This window comes from Pongo abelii, chromosome 10 (genome assembly GCF_028885655.2).
Source record: "Pongo abelii isolate AG06213 chromosome 10, NHGRI_mPonAbe1-v2.0_pri, whole genome shotgun sequence".
Lineage (NCBI taxonomy): Eukaryota > Metazoa > Chordata > Mammalia > Primates > Hominidae > Pongo > Pongo abelii.
The window spans coordinates 53029417-53046218 of record NC_071995.2 but is presented as its reverse complement, the minus strand read 5'-3'; the positions used below and the strand labels follow the sequence as shown (position 1 = coordinate 53046218).

At 35.3% G+C, this 16802-nt stretch overlaps 1 protein-coding gene across 1 annotated transcript; it reads right to left on the bottom strand.

The window, feature by feature from the left end:
• Positions 1-4053: 4053 nt before the first annotated feature.
• On the bottom strand, positions 4054-16120 carry LOC100442186 (olfactory receptor 6C74). Its single transcript, XM_054528538.1, has 2 exons — positions 15910-16120; positions 4054-13457 (listed from the first exon to the last, which is right to left on the bottom strand). The coding sequence occupies exon 2, from the start codon at positions 13446-13448 to the stop codon at positions 12510-12512; it is 939 nt and encodes a 312-aa protein (XP_054384513.1). The 5' UTR covers positions 13449-13457; positions 15910-16120; the 3' UTR covers positions 4054-12509.
• Between the last annotated feature and the right edge of the window lie 682 nt (positions 16121-16802).

Here is a 16802-nt window from a genome sequence, read left to right as displayed (position 1 = left end):
CAGCACTTGGGGAGACATAGAGTGGAAATTTTCTTCTGGAGGAAAGAGCCCAGGATACTTCTTAAAGGCAAAGGTGGTAGAGCCAAGATGGCCGAATAGGAACAGCTCCAGTCTACAGCTCCCAGTCTGAACGATGCAGAAGACGGGTGATTTCTGCATTTCCAACTGAGGTACCGGATTCGTCTCACTGGGGAGTGCCGGACAGTGGGTGCAGGACAGTGGGTGCAGTGCACCGTGCATGAGCCGAAGCAGGGCGAGGCATTGCCTCACCCAGGAAGTGCAAGGGGTCAGGGAATTCCATTTTCTAGTCAAAGAAATGGGTGACAGACGGCACCTTGAAAATCGGGTCACTCCCACCCTAATACTGCACTTTTCCAATGGGCTTAACAAACGGCACACCAGCAAATTATATCCCGTGCCTGGCTCAGAGGGTCTTACACCCACGGAGCCTCGCTGATTGCTAGCACAGCAGTCTGAGATCAAGCTGCAAGGTGGCAGCGAGGCTGGGGTGGGGCACCTGCCAATGCCCAGGTTTGAGTAGGTAAACAAAGCAGCTGGGAAACTCGAACTGGGTGGAGCCCACCACAGCTCAAGGAGGCCTGCCTTCCTCTGTAGGCTCCACCTCTGGGGGGCAGGGCACAGACAAACAAAAGACAGCAATAACTTCCGCAGACTTAAATGTCCATGTCTGACAGCTTTGAAGAGAGTAGTGGTTCTCCCAGCATGCAGCTTGAGATCTGAGAATGGGCAGACTTCCTCCTCAAGTGGGTCTCTGAACCCTGAGTAGCCTAACTGGGAGGCACCCCCCAGTAGGAGCAGACTGACACCTCACACAGCCGGGTACTCCTCTGAGACAAAACTTCCAGAGGAATGATCAGGCAGCAGCATTTGCTGTTCACCAATATCTGCTGTTCTGCAGCCACCACTGCTGGTACCCAGGCAAACAGGGTCTGGAGTGGACCTCCAGCAAACTCCAACAGACCTGCAGCTGAGGGTCCTGACTGTAAGAAGGAAAACTAACAAACAGAAAGGACATCCACACCAAAAAACCATCTGTACATCACCATCATCAAAGACCAAAGGTAGATAAAACCACAAAGATGGGGAAAAAACAGAGCAGAAAAACCAGAAACTCTAAAAATCAGAGCGTCTCTCCTCCTCCAAAGGAACACAGCTCCTCACCAGCAATGGAACAAAGCTGGATGGAAAATGACTTTGACGAGTTGAGAAAAGAAGGCTTCAGGAGACCAAACTACTCCGAGCTGAAGGAGGAAGTTTGAACCAATGGCAAAGAAGTTAAAAACTTTGAAAAAAAATTAGACAATTGGATAACTAGAATAACCAATGCAGAGAAGTCCTTAAAGGACCTGATGGAGCTGAAAACCATGGCATGAGAACTACCTGATGAATGCACAAGCCTCAGTAACCGATGCAATCAACTGGAAGAAAGGGGATCAGCGATGGAAGATGAAATGAATGAAATGAAGCATGAAGAGAAGTTTAGAGAAAAAAGAATAAACAGAAATGAACAAAGCCTCCAAGAAATATGGGACTATGTGAAAAGACCAAATCTACTTCTGATTGGTATACCTGAAAGTGACGGGGAGAATGGAACCAAGTTGGAAAACACTCTGCAAGATATTATCCAGGAGAACTTCCCTGGATGGGGACTGGGAGGCCAAGGGAACGAGGAAACAATCGATGTTGGTGAGGATGTGGAGAAATAGGAACACTTTTACACTGTTGGTGGGAGTATAAATTAGTTCAACCATTGTGGAAGACAGTGTGGTGATTCCTCAAGGATCTAGAACTAGAAATACCATTTGACCCAGCAATCCCATTACTGGGTATATACCCAAAGGACTATAAATCATGCTGCTATAAAGACACATGCACACGTATGTTTATTGCGGCACTATTCACAATAGCAAAGACTTGGAACCAACGCAAATGTCCAACAATGATAGACTGGATTAAGAAAATGTGGCACATATACACCATGGAATGCTATGCAGCCATAAAAAAGGATGAGTTCATGTCCTTTGTAGTGACATGGATGAAGCTGGAAACCATCATTCTCAGCAAACTATCACAAGCACAAAAAACCAAATACCGCATGTTCTCACTCATAGGTGGGAATTGAACAATAAGAACACATGGACACAGGAAGGGGAACATCACACACTGGGGACAGTTATGGGGTGGGGGGAGGGAGGAGAGATAGCATTAGGAGATATACCTAATGTTAAATGATGAGTTAATGGGTGCAGCACACCAACATGGCGCATGTATACATATGTAACAAACCTGCACGTTGTGCACATGTACCCTAAAACTTAAAGTATAATAATAATTAAATTGAATTAAATTTTTTAAAAAAGGCAAAGATTACTAATACCTCTCTCCATGGCCCCTGAGTATACAAGGTGTTTTCTCCTCATATGCCAGCTTTTTATCTACCTATACTTCCTTCAAATCTGAGTTCTCCATTCCTGTAGCTATAGCTTCACTGTTTTTTTGTCCCAATCATAACTGACTCATATTCAGATCTTTCATCTAGAAGAGTCAGATAAATGAAGAAAAACAAAATTTTCTTAGATTTCAACAAGTATCAAACTCTAATTTCTTAGGCCCCCTTGTGTCCAAATTACCACCTGGAAGGTATGGCACCAGGCTTATCTAGATTTGATCTTAGGGAAAAGAAAGGTACATCATTCTTTGAATGACTGAGATGGAATTTTGAATTTTTGAAGTAAGTCTATATAATTCCCAACCACTTTTATCTTGATCATTACCCTGGAGGAAGATGAGTAGTCAAGTCTGGGAACAGCTGCATCCAATGACCATACAGCTTTACCTAGGTGCATGGATCAGGAAGAGATGAGGAGGCGGAGACTATTAGTCCTTTGCTGAATAGCTTGGACAATAAAAGTTGTCAAACTGTAGATGCTCTGAGGATCTAAAGACATGACACAGATAATGTCAAAGATCACAGTTGTGTGCCATAGTCAACTTATCAGTAACCTAAAGCAGCATCTACCTGGTGAGGCACTACTAATAGACCCAAGGTAGTCAAGAGGCCAAAAGCAGGAAGAGGCAACATTCCTTGCAATATGGCCTACCCCAGCATGACAAAAGCAAGTCAACTTTTGACAGGAGTTGCAAATACGCCATGCAATGATAACATCTGCATTAGAAACATACAGCCAAACTCAATCAGCAGCCTGATTCTACTTATTTTTCTTATGAGAAAATGGTGTTAAAAACCAAGATCTGGGCACTGGGTGTGCTTATTGCTACTGGGCTGTTTTTGCTTCTAGACCCTCTCAGGTGACAGAGCAAGGAAATATAGGTGTTTATACTAACCCACGCCTAGACACACAATGATAAATATTTTATAGTATCAATCTGTATATATATTAAACTTAGTTTATACTGTCACCATGTTTAAAATGCCATCACATGAGTCATTCCTTATCTGTAATCTCCCAATGCAACACTGAGATACTGGCTTCCATTATCTGCCATCCACTTGCTCAATCATTCAGTTCCAGTATGTATGTGTATTGGGAGAAAATTTTATTAACTTGACTATATTGGTTATGTATAGTTCCTTTTGACTTTAATCTTACTGACTCCACTCATTTCTCTTAGGTCAGCAACTTTTTACACTATGCCTTCAGTGAGGTTGTGTCACACATTTGTAATATAGCTAAATTCTTCCACATTCTATTGTGATATCCCAGACTTTTTTTTTTTTTAGTTTTCACACATTAGAAGCATTCTTTGTATTGTAAAGTTCTACTGGTTTTGACAACTGCACAGTGTTATGTTATTGCAGGATCTGGCCAACAGCCTGCAATGCAATGGGGGGCTCCTTCTTTATTACCAGGCAGATTGGCAGGCCAAGAAATAATAGACACACACAAGACAGTGAAAGCTGGGTCCAGGAGGATCACTGCCTTCAGGTCCCACGATGCCGCCAATGCACTGGATATACCAGCATTTATTATTAAGTTTAGTGAGAGTGGGGGTAGGTTAGGAAGATTATGAGGTGAGATGGTCACATGGGGATGAAGTAATTCTTTAATGTAACATCTGTATGCAGAAGTACAGTATACAGAGATAAGAATTTACAATATAGTGTGTGCATCAGTAATTTCTAACAGAGCCTTAAAACAGAAACACAGTCTTTCCATAACCTATGATTAGCAAGTTATTAATCAGCAGTAACAGTTGCAGCAAAAGCTGGTTACAAACAATCCATAGAAACAGGAGGTGAAGCTAGACAACTGGTTAGACCAGAAAATATCAGAAGGTAGTATGCCTTACCCCTAAAGAGGCCTAGAAGAGCCGTGGCAAGATGAGGGCGTTTATAGCCCTATCTTATCCATATGAACAGGCGCCCCCACAATGTGTCCATTTATAGGCTCTCCACAAGGGTCGCATTCCATTCCCAGAGCTATGAACATCTGCTTTTCTGGGACAGGAGTCTTGGTGATGTGAAACCTCCCTGACTGCACATCCGTTCATAGGCTCTCTGCAGGGGGAAGCACATCATGTGCTGTTGGCTCATTCTGGCAGTCCAACCTGGCATTGTCTTTACACAATCCTGCATGCAATTTTGTATTTATAACAATCAGGAGCATTTCATCTTTTATTCCATAGCAATAGTTTCAGGGGGTCTCCCTACATTATGTATTCATCTTTACATTACTATATAGAATAATTTTACTACCCTAACCAAAGATTTCCTATGCTTCCTCGTTTAACCCTTACTCCAACAAAGTCCTGGCAACCACTGATATGTTACTTTCTCTATAAATTTATCTCTACCAGAATATTATATAAATGAAATTAAATAATTTATAGCCTTTTAAGTCTGCCTAGTTTCACTGAGAAATATGCATTTAAAATTCTTCTCTGTCATTGTTCAACTCCCACTTATGAGTGACAACATGCGGTGTTTGGTTTTCTGTTCCTGTGTTAGTTTGCTGAGAATGATAGTTTCCAGCATCATCCATGTCCCTGCAAAGGACATGAACTCATCGTTTTTTATGGATGTATATTTTATAGTATTTCATGGTGTATATGTACCACATTTTCTTTATCCAACCCATCATTGATGGGCATTTGGGTTGGTTCCAAGTCTTTGCTATTGTGAATAGTGCCACAATAAACATACGTGTGCATGTGTCTTTATAGTAGAATGATTTATAATCCTTTGGGTATATACCCAGTAATGGGATTGCTGGGTCAAATGGTATTTCTAGTTCTAGATCCTTGAGGAATCACCACACTGTCTTCCACAATGGTTGAACTAATTTATACTCCCACCAACAGTGTAAAAGTGTTCCTATTTCTCCACATCCTCACCAACATCGATTGTTTCCTCGTTCCCTTGGCCTCCCAGTCCCCAGGGGAGTGCAATGCAGAGGGGGCTCCATGGGTACAGCAGACGCAATCAGTCTGTAACACAACTGTGAAATCCTGAACTTAGGGAACCCCCGCTATTTTAAAGAGATAGCTAGAAAACCTGCCCAACCTGGTCATCCTGGGAGACATCTATTTTATAATCCTAGTCAGGAAGCAAATCTCCCTTCTGCCCTGGAGGGAGGTATTATTTCAATCTTTCAAGGCTGAATGATATAAAAACACCTTTGTAAAAAAAAATCCAGACCAAGCATAATATTAAATGTGTAGAAATGCCATGGAGAATTGCAACCTAACAGTGATAACTGATATATTTGGTACTACAAGTGGTTGCATGAAATAGATCCTTGAGAAGGGTAATTTAGAATTAGTTAATATCATCTTGAAAGGTCTGAGAAGTGCTGCAACCATAAGAAAATGGAATATTACAAGTCTATGGCATCAAATATTATCACTTGGAAAGAAGCTTATATTTAAGGCTGAGCTCTCTCAAAGTAGATGTATAAGATAAAGAGCACTGTGATAAGCATGTGAAATACAAGTACTGCACATGCTATAACATGGGAAGGCTATTTCTATCCATATTGAGGATCTTAAAGGAAATTACAAGGTTGTAGCCTTTAATTATTATCTTGAATTATACAATAATCAGCAAACCATGAAGTTCCCATGACTGTCCTAAATAAATTTATTATCTCTTAAATCCTCATGTCACTTGGTGCTGAAAACAAAGGTAGGTTCTGATCTCGCAGTTTATTATACAGCAATATTGGTTAAATTTACATCCTTCCCAGATATCTTTGTGAAAGTTAATTGATTGGAAGTCTGAAAGGATCCCAGTTGGGAATTACATATATGTGTGTATGTGTGTATGTATTTCATATATGTAAATATACATCTAAAATGTAGAGCAATTGCAATATGGAACAGCTTTATTGTATGCAATTTACTTACATACCCCTTAGCTATGTAACTGGAGAATACCCAGAGGAAAATCTTTTGGCAAGATATTAAAATATTCACAAGGGTATTTGCTAGCAGCTTTAAAAAGTATTGTAACCACTGGTTTGAAATGAAGATAGAAGATGCTTTTGTTAAAATGATCTCCCTGATTTCAGTGGACATAATGGATCATGGGAAGTCAGAGGCTATGTAATAGCACTTAACTGATATGAGCATATTCAGTGTGGTTACTTATTGGTCAGTATGGCCAAAGTAGTTATCAAAATTGCATGATGCACTTTAGTAGTGAACAACAGATTATGAAATTCCTAGGACTAAAATAAATAGGCAGCCCATTACGTTTCTAACTGTTCCATATAATTGAAAGAACTCTAGGATAAGTGAAAGGAAGAATGAATTAGCCATCATAATGGAGTTAAAGCTCCTTATTCAATTACAGACTTCAATCATTTCATAGAACCAGAACCCATGAAGAAAGTTGTCTTTGCAAAACTGTCATGCATATTAATATCTAAATCTTCTGCTAGTGTCCTTCAATAGATATGTGGTCCTTTCCCAAGAAAACTGTACAGTGAAATCAATGAAACATGGATTTTTCAGAGGTTATTCCACCTCATTTCTGAGCTAATCTTAATTGCAATGACTATAAAATGCCAGTGTGTTTACTTATAAGAGTGGAAGATATTGGAGTCAGAAGACATTTTCCTGATAAGTTATGATTATGTGCTAGTCTGTTTTACAGTGATCCTAGTGCATGTGCAAAGTTGTTCTGTGCATATAGTCAAAACACATATATTCAGGGCCAAGTGGAAAACCATAAGGTCTCCCTCACTAACGATAATAAACAGACAGCATCATTATATCCTTGGAAAAGCTTCAAAGCTAGTGCCACCATCAAAGACTTAAAAAAGAAAGATGCAGGAGTGGTGACTTAATCCACATACCCATTGAACTCAATTGTCTGCCTCTCCTAACACAGATAAATTTTAGCAGATGATAATGAACCCATAAGTTGAATTAGGTAGTAAATTCAATTGCAACTGTCTTTTCAGTTATGGCCCATTTATTGGAATAAATCAAAAATAATTCTGGCACTAAATATCCAGTTATTGATTTTGGGAATGAATGTTTATGGATTAATAGATAATATCAGAATTTATTTGCATAACCTGCAAATAAAATGGTATACTTTTGTACTCTAGCCCTTTGCCATCATTTATTCCACAGGCCAGCAAACCATAGCCCACAGGCCAAGGACTGTTTTGGTACAGACTTCCACCTGAGATCCTGAGATGTATTTTACATTTTTAAAGGGTTGTTAGAAGAGAAAGGAGAAGGAAGGGGAGGTGGACAAGAAAAAAAAGGAAGAAAAGCAAATCAGAAATGTATGATGATATGCTAAGTAATAATTTAAAAACTTGTATCAGATACAGAATCACAATTTCTTATGTAAAGTATTTTAAAAGACACATTGAAGAGAATTATGGAATTTTATTTTATAAGTAGACATAGCCTAGTTTTCCCTTCCCTATAATAACAGATCTCCATCAATAATATGTTTTCTTGAAGATATTACCCCCTTACTCTGTTCCAAAACAGATGGTGTTTTAAAAATATGGGAAAAAGTAACCCATTATCAAAAGAAAGTTGAATTAAAAGAGAAATTTGTAAATTGACTGTTTGAAATTCGTTCCATGATTTTTGTTACTGGAAATTATTTAAACTCATTAAATATAAAAATACTCATCTACTCATTAGAAAACTTGAAAACATAATCATTTTAATCTTTTAAAACATTTTCTTAATAAAACATTTGTGTGCTTTTAAAAAATTATATAAAAATGCAAAATCAAGACAGCTGATTAACAATAATGTAGTCAATTTCAAAAAAAAAAAAAAAAATTTGAATGGGATTGAAGAACAATTGTTGTGATTTCCAGTTCATTTAAAATGGATCCACATTATTGTGAAGCATTAACTTTGCACTATGACAACCCACATAACTAAGTACTAGGTAAAATAAACTGTAATAAGACTTGCAGTTCATTTCACACAAGAATTAAATAAGTATTTGCAAGTATAATAAAGTATATTTAATTAAAATGAAACTAATATTTGTACCATAAGTAAAATTAAGTTATACTGTAAAGTTATATTATTAAAATATATTGATCATTTTGTATAATTTCCTTTATTAATTCCTTTTTCTATTAAAATTTCAAAATATTTTATACTGTTGCTTATATATAAATTATAAACTGATAAATGTGCATGTACCATGAAAAATATATGTATATTTACTAATTGAATGTTTGATAAACACCAGTTGCACACCTATATTTATAAAAAGAAAAGCAAGTCCGTAATTTTTGAGAACACAGTAATCTTAATATTTGAAGGTAGCATTTATTTTTCTTATAAGCAATTTTTTCTCATGCTCCATATCATTAGTACCCTAAATCTTTTCTCATATGACATAATTTCTAAATTTATGATAATATTGATTATTCTTTTACTTCAAAAGATTTTTAAAGGATAAAACTAAAAAGAATTTTTGAGATATGTATGATACAATGGGATTTTATTGTATCATACAATTGAATTATCTCTTCAATGCTCATAAACACTCCATATTTATAGTAAACTTGTAGTTTTCTAACACCTAAATTTTTTTTCATATTGCCTGTCATCAAGTCCAATCTATTAATTATTTTATAATAGACATCCTTAATCTAGGCTTACATTTTTATATTAAGCCCTATCAAATGCCACATTTTAATCTTATTTCATAGGTGAACATATTAACTTCACTCATCTCCTGTCATTTGTTTCCGTATTTATTTCATTTATTCCTTACTAGGCACTGGGTTGGATGAAGAGAATGTAGAAAACTATGAGATTTAGAGTTCATTGCAAGAAACAAATATAGTTAATTACATGTGCTATGATAAGCACCATCTAGAGTTGACTACAAACACTACAAAATTTGAGTACGAAGTGACTAACATATACTTGTCGACCAGCCTTCCACAGAAGTCTCCATGTTAATTAACTTTAACTGATTGAAGTTTTGCAAGCTAACAGAGATTTGGGCAATGGGCAGGCATTCAATATATGTGACAGCACACAAGTTTTGCAATATACTTAGTTGTTTAGTGTGGTTACATCATAGAAGTACTAGTTGGAAGAGATAAGAAACCAAACTGGACACTCCAGGTTATGCAAATATTTGGGGAATTTTGTCATTATTTTGCAGGCAATGGAGAACCATCAATAATGTATTAGTAGAGTGGTGGCATGACTGATTTGTATTTTAGAAAGTATCCTACCAGCAATGTGGAGGATGAGTTAGAGATCAAAGGCAGGAAGGCTATGTAATAGACAATTGACATACCTTGAGTCTAGCTTGTCTTAATACTTATTCAGTATATATTAGGTTGGTGCAAAAGGAATTGTGATTTCACCATTACTTTTAGTGGTGAAATTAAATTTTAATGGTGAAATTTTAATTAGTTTTAATGCTGAAACTGCAATTCCTTTTGCATCAACCTAATACTGGTGAAAAACAGTTGGTTATTTTTTTCCTTTTCAGTTCCAGAAAAATGAATATTAGAAATGAGTTAAACAGGTGAACAAATGAGATTTTAATATTTTTTTAAATCCTAGCACAATTTAAAAATTTTAAGTGCCTATAATGGACCCTGATATCTGGTATTTACACAATAAGTCAGATTGCTAGTGATTTATTTCAAATTAAGTAAAAAATGATCTTCACTAATCTTTTCCCATCGTAACTTACACCTAGGGTTTCTTTCCTTCTGCATTTTCCATTATCTACTTACAAACAACCTAGAAATAGAAAAATAATCCATCTATTGTAAGTAGTTAAGTCTACTAAGTATATTTCTGAATTTCACAAAGTTGTCAATAATTCATTTTTGGATAAAGAAAAAGGGGAGAAGTTACAGTTTTTAATATACATTAAATGATTTATGGATTTACCTATATATTAGACTTTAAAAAGAGCTGAGCTTAGAGTTCATGTATAAAGAATAAGTTTTAAAAGTAAGCAATGTAATACTTAGAAATATAAAACAAATATGTTACATATTTGCATTTGGCAACAACTTAAATTGTGGAGAAGAGTGTTCAGAAGAAAATCTGAGATATTCCAGATCAGACTTTTTGTCAGATTCCAAACATTTTGAGTCAACTTTTCTTGAGTGTCGTTATTATCTATAAAGTATAATTATTTGTGTATAAACCATCATTCTCAGCAAACTATGGCAAGGACAAAAAAACAAACACCGCATGTTGTCACTCATAGGTGGGAAATAAACAATGACAACACTCGGACACAGGAAAGGGAACATCACACACCAGGGCCTGCCCTGAGGTGGGGGTAGGAGGGAGGGATAGCATTAGGAGACATACCTAATGTAAATGATGAGTTAATGGGTGCAGCACACCAACATGGCACATGCATACATATGTAACAAACCTGCACGTTGTGCACATGTACCCTAGAACTTAAAGTATAATTAAAAAAAAACCTTAATTTCCTGATGCAAAGAAAGCCAAATAGTGAAAGTTAAAGAATACTCCCTAGATATTTTATTTTCTATTTTCAAATAAAATGTTCTTAAAGTATTGCAGCATTATAAAAACCATTTACACATACATACCACTATTTAAAATGTCTATTTGAATCTTCTCAGCTTCTCAATGCCCCGTTAATATTTATTTAGATATATATACTTAAAGCTTCTCACTAATGCTTGTAAAATTAATATAAAATTTCTTGCTATCCTGGGGATATGACAAAGTTATATACCTTTGGAAATACATTAAGATAAAATGTATATAATAATTTTATAAGTCAAAAAAATAAATCCTACCAGTCAGAATTATTCATAAGGTTATCAGTTACCTTATGTGGAAGCTAAATCATAGACAAATATTTCTTGAGGAAACTGACATTAGTCTTTCAGAAAAAGTTTTCTTGTTTTGTAACACTGAGATATGATACTATTGAAAGGAAAAGTTTTTAAATACTCTGCACATGATCAGTCATTACATCTAATTTTAATGTTCATGTCACTTAATTTGAAAAATAAGTTACTCTGTGGAGCTGTAAGATCTTAATTTTATCTATGACATCCATAAATCTATAGAATGTTCTACAAAGTTCTTACTGTTCTTTTGCATTCTAAGTGACTTAAGAGCAGAGAGAGATTTTCACTTTGTTTTGCTAAAAATGTGTAAGCGGTGAGTGGACATGAAAGCATCATTTTTGTCATCCTTGGGTTTTTATTTTTGTTATCCTTGGGTTTTTATTTTTGTTGTCATCAACAAATTCTTTAATCCTTATGACTTACATTTTTAATCCATAAGTGGAGCATATGGATTAAAGACTCTATACCTGTCTTATAGAGTTTTGAAGATAGAACTAATAAATTTAATAAAATCTGGCACATTGTAAGCAATCAATAAATGCTAGCTGTAATTTCTATATGATAGCTGCAATAGCAGTAATGCTTTAACCTCTCTGAAGTTTCTTTCATTTATTTCTGAGAATATACTATATCTCTAAGCCTGGTTAAAAAAATTGAAGCTATTAAACTGTGCAATTAAAGAAATGCCATTAAATTGATTTGCTTTGAGATTCTACTAAACACTAAGTAAGAAAGCAGATTTCACTTTTGTATCCACCAATAATACACTCGTTAAGTGATCAAACCTAGGTAGTCTACTGAACTCTATGTAGAATATATGACAAATGGGGTCCCTGAATTCCAGAAGAGTGGAAAAGAGCATGGAAAAACTGAAGTCTCACTTTGTCTTCCTCTGAGAGAATTTTGAAAGGAAATCAAAGAGGCACTAAATAACAGGCAAATGATTTTGACCAAAACCAAGAAATATCTTTTCTATGTGCTCTCAGCATGAGGGAGAAATGGCAGTGAAGGTTAGGCTTTGGAGATTAGAAAGGCCATAATGAAAATTATGTCAAAAAAGAGGTAATATTATTGAATACAAACATTGAAATACTTTGTACATACTCCATTCTTCTTGTTTTATTTTACAAATAACCTTAATAATATCATTAAAGTGATTCATTTCATTGAGAAAAGTTCAATCTTTTTGACTATGTGCTTAAAAACATCTTTTACTTGTTTGTTTCTCAGTGTATAAATAAAGGGATTCAACATGGGGGCAACAGAAGTGCTGAGCAGAGCTATCCCTTTATTTAATGACACTCTTTCTTTTGCTGAGGGTTTCACATACATGAAGATGCAGCTGCCATAAGAAATGGACACGACCACCATGTGGGAAGAACATGTAGAAAATGCTTTTCTTCTCTGTTGAGAAGAAGGTATTTTCAGAATAGTCCTGATAATATTTGTGTAGGAGAGAATCACTAATACCAGTGTAACCGGGAGCGTCAAAATGGCTGAGAGAAGCATCATTAATTCTATTATGTCAGTGTCTGTGCAAGAGAGCTGCAGTATAGGAGAAACATCACAGAAGAAATGATCTACAGTGTTGGCTGCACAGAAATCAAGCTGAAGACCCATCAGGAGTGGCGGAAAAATTATTAGGAAGCCAGCCATCCATGAAGAAAAGACCAGCAAGCTGCAAACTCTGCTGCTCATGATGGTGGTGTAATGCAGGGGTTTGCAGATGGCCACATAGCGGTCATATGACATGGCAGCCAGAAGAAAAAATTCAGTTGCCCCCAGGAGAATAGTGAAAAACAGCTGTGCTGCACAATTGTTGTAAGAAATGGTCTTATCACCTGTTGCCATACTAACAAGAAATTTGGGAATGCAGACAGTTGTGAATGAGACTTCTAAAAATGAGAAATTTCGGAGGAAGAAATACATGGGTGTCTTGAGATGCAAATCCAGTAGGGTGAGAGTGATGATGGTTAGATTCCCAGTGATGCTCAACATGTAGGTGAAAAAAAGGAGAAGAAAAATAATCACCTGTAATTGTGGATCATCTGTCAGTCCAAGAAGAATAAAATTTGCTACTGCTGTACGGTTTCTCATAGTTGATTTCTATTTTTAAAAATAAGAAGAAAAATTAAAACAGAAGAGGAAAGGTCTGCATGAGATACCCATTTTTCTTGAAATCCACCATAAAGACATTGCTACCCACACCCAACCTCCTTTAACAGCAGCCTATAAAAATTAGCTTATGTGATTTTTACTCAAAATGTTGCTAAATACATGCAACTTTTTGAGTTTGTTCTGTTTTCTCAATGGCCATAAATTTAAGCATTCCGAAGGGATAATATGTTGCATCGATAAAAGTCATGTCAATATAAAAACAAACACAAGAACTATCATAATATTTCAACTTTTATATTCTGTATTTGAATTTTTTCTTAAGTATTTATTTTATACCATCTGGTGATTCCATTCTTTGCTCAATGAAGTTTTTTTCTGTGTTTGTTAGTCTTTTCTCTAGACTTTGCTATTCATTAATTCAGATTTCAGCTGAGAACTCTGTCTTTTAAAATCAAAGCAAAGTTGATTTAAACATCTCTTGGCTTCCACAGTGGGAATTCAATACCCTCACCAAACTTCTAAAAACTCTCCAAGGTCTCCATCCTCATGACCGTTTTTATCTCTGCTTTCCCAATTTTCCTGAAAACTTGAATTTACATTTGTCTCACTCACTCTGGTTGTTCTCTTTTCTGTATTTACCCAAGCAGATATAAACCCTATCCTCATACATGATGCTTGTGTTGTTTATGTAGTACATTTGCAGAATATTTGCAGTGACAGAGGAGGGTCCTACAAAACAAACTATTTAAAAATAAAATGTGGCTTGTGCGTGTAATCCCAGCTACTTGGAAGAATGAAGCAGGAAGATTGCTTTGAGACCAGGAATTCAAGGCTTCAGTGAACTATGATCATGCACTCCAGCCTGGATGACAGAGCAAGACCATGCCTATAAATAAATCAATGAAAATCAAATGTTAGCTGGACTTCCCTCGTAATTGTCATTAGTGTCACTGCTCTGCATGTTTCCCCCTGTTGCCATGGCCATCTCTTTTCTTCTGTATCTTATTCACATCCTCTCTCTTTTTTCTAGTTCAGCACATAGCAATTCAAAATTATGTTAACTTTTTTATTTTTCTTGTTTTTCTATCTTTTTCCGGACCGTGCTTAGGTCTTCATGTTTATCACCTGAAAAGTCTATCATCACCAAGTTTTTCTTAATAATGACAACACTTTCCCTAAGAAGAATATTGTGCCATATGTTAAACTGTATGTGAACATTATTACATTGTGTATATTCCAGTTCTGGGGTGAAACACATACACAAGCATTTCCAGTGATTATAAATGATTACAAAATAACTAAAATTTTGTCCTAATCTCTCTTCATTTTCTTTTGTACTTTTCCCCTTCCTTTCCCATTATTTTTGGTTGATCATTTTTCTAAAAATGTATGATCATTTAAATGTAGTCCATATTCATTAGGAAGTTTTTTAAAATTAAAAATCATAGTTTATATTAAAGCTCAAAAAACACAGGAAAACCTCAATCAACAAAAGATGAGTTATAAGCCAGAGAATGCAGTCAGAAAACAATTTATATGGACACTGTCCAGCCTAAATTTAAATTATAAAATATAAAAATAACGAACCAAACAGCAATGAAAAAACTATTATAACCTACTTGACAGCATTAATTTTCTACTGAATCCCACAATAAAATGCTTGCTGGGTGATAGTAAAATATTCATATGTTTCCAACCACCAGTATAGTCCCAAAGGCAACTGCAGCTGTTTTGGCAAGTTACAGGTAAGATAGATTCTTTGGGATATGAAAAGTAGATTTTACATGAAATGTTTAAATAACATTGAATGCAACATGACTACATACAGGGAAAAATTTTTTCAAATTCAGGAAAAAAATTATTTTTTCAGTATTACATTTCACAATGTTTACAAAGACTATGAATACTAGAGGCATATGCAATTATAATTATAGAAAGGAAAATGCATTCATTTAATAAAATGCATTCCTGAGATTCGATTGTATGTTGCAATGAATATTTCATCAAAACTAGGTATCTGCAAGGTGAAAGGTTCAAAGCTTTCTTATAACACACTTAATTTTTTCAGTATAACTTCTCAAATGGTTAGCTTAATATTTGCTTTGTAAAAAACAAAAGCAAAAACAAACTAGTTATAATTTCATGCCATACTGTTTCAATAGCTTTACAAAGAAATTATTTTCTTCCTCTAGCTTCATGCAACAAAGTTAGTATGATAAATAAAGACATAATTTTTTCCAAACTTTAATATATTTAGTAGCAATTTCATTCCCAATTGTCTTTTTTTAGGTAAGTCCCAGCACAGAGGTAATTTTTGAATATTGCGTCTTCTCATATTTTTATGTTGCTTTCGTCCATATTTCTCATCCAAAAAATATGTTAATGCCAGAAACACTCAGGATGTTTAGGCTTGAAGATTTTATTATGACATTAATCTTACCTAGGTTCTTTTCTTCTCATGATTTTTATTAATAAGTTGTTCTCTGATTTATGTTGTATTAAATTAAATTTGGAGCATATCTCTCTCTCTCTATGTTTATCATCTCTCTTCTATATATACATATATGTGTATATATAATCTAGAGAGAAGAAGAACAAAGAGAAGGTTTCTAGCTTGTTGTTCAATCTGAGGTGTTTCTAGTCTATACGAGGAATACGATAGCTTATAGTTTTTAAGACTGGAAGAACTATAATCCTTTTTATACACTGTGCCATTTGTCTCAAGAGGATTAACTGATTTAGTAATTTTATAAAAGAAGGAAACATTTCCCTGAAGACTATTGGACTAGGACGCTGAAGATGTATTAAAATCATTTTATTGAGTGGCAAAAACTCTATAATTCATAAGCTGAAGTTTAAAAACCAGAAAAGAACTACATTTTGAGGTTGCTATATGTTATAAAATATAAGGCAGTTTAAAAATACTTAAGTTGGCTTACATGTTCATAAAAAACACACATTTCAAAAAAGAATAAACTCACTGATCTATAGTGTGAAACAACTTCAGAGCATTACTAAAATTTTGGATTCAGATTAATTCAATAAAGACATATATAAGACTTATAAAGACTTACATTCCTTAGGTTCACTCTCAATGCTATCTTTTTATGTGGCAGATTTAGAGACAATCAGCTTTAGAATCTAGAAAGCTAGGCTATGTCATCATTAGCAAAGAAAATAGTGTGTGAGGTGACATTAGTATGTCAGGGTCAAAAGTACAAAAAATTGGATTGAAGAGAAATAAGTCCAGTGTTGAGTTTCTCAGGACAGATACATGCAAGTCAAACGTGTTTGCACCGCTAAGTGTCCATATCCTTTCTGTAGGAAAATTTT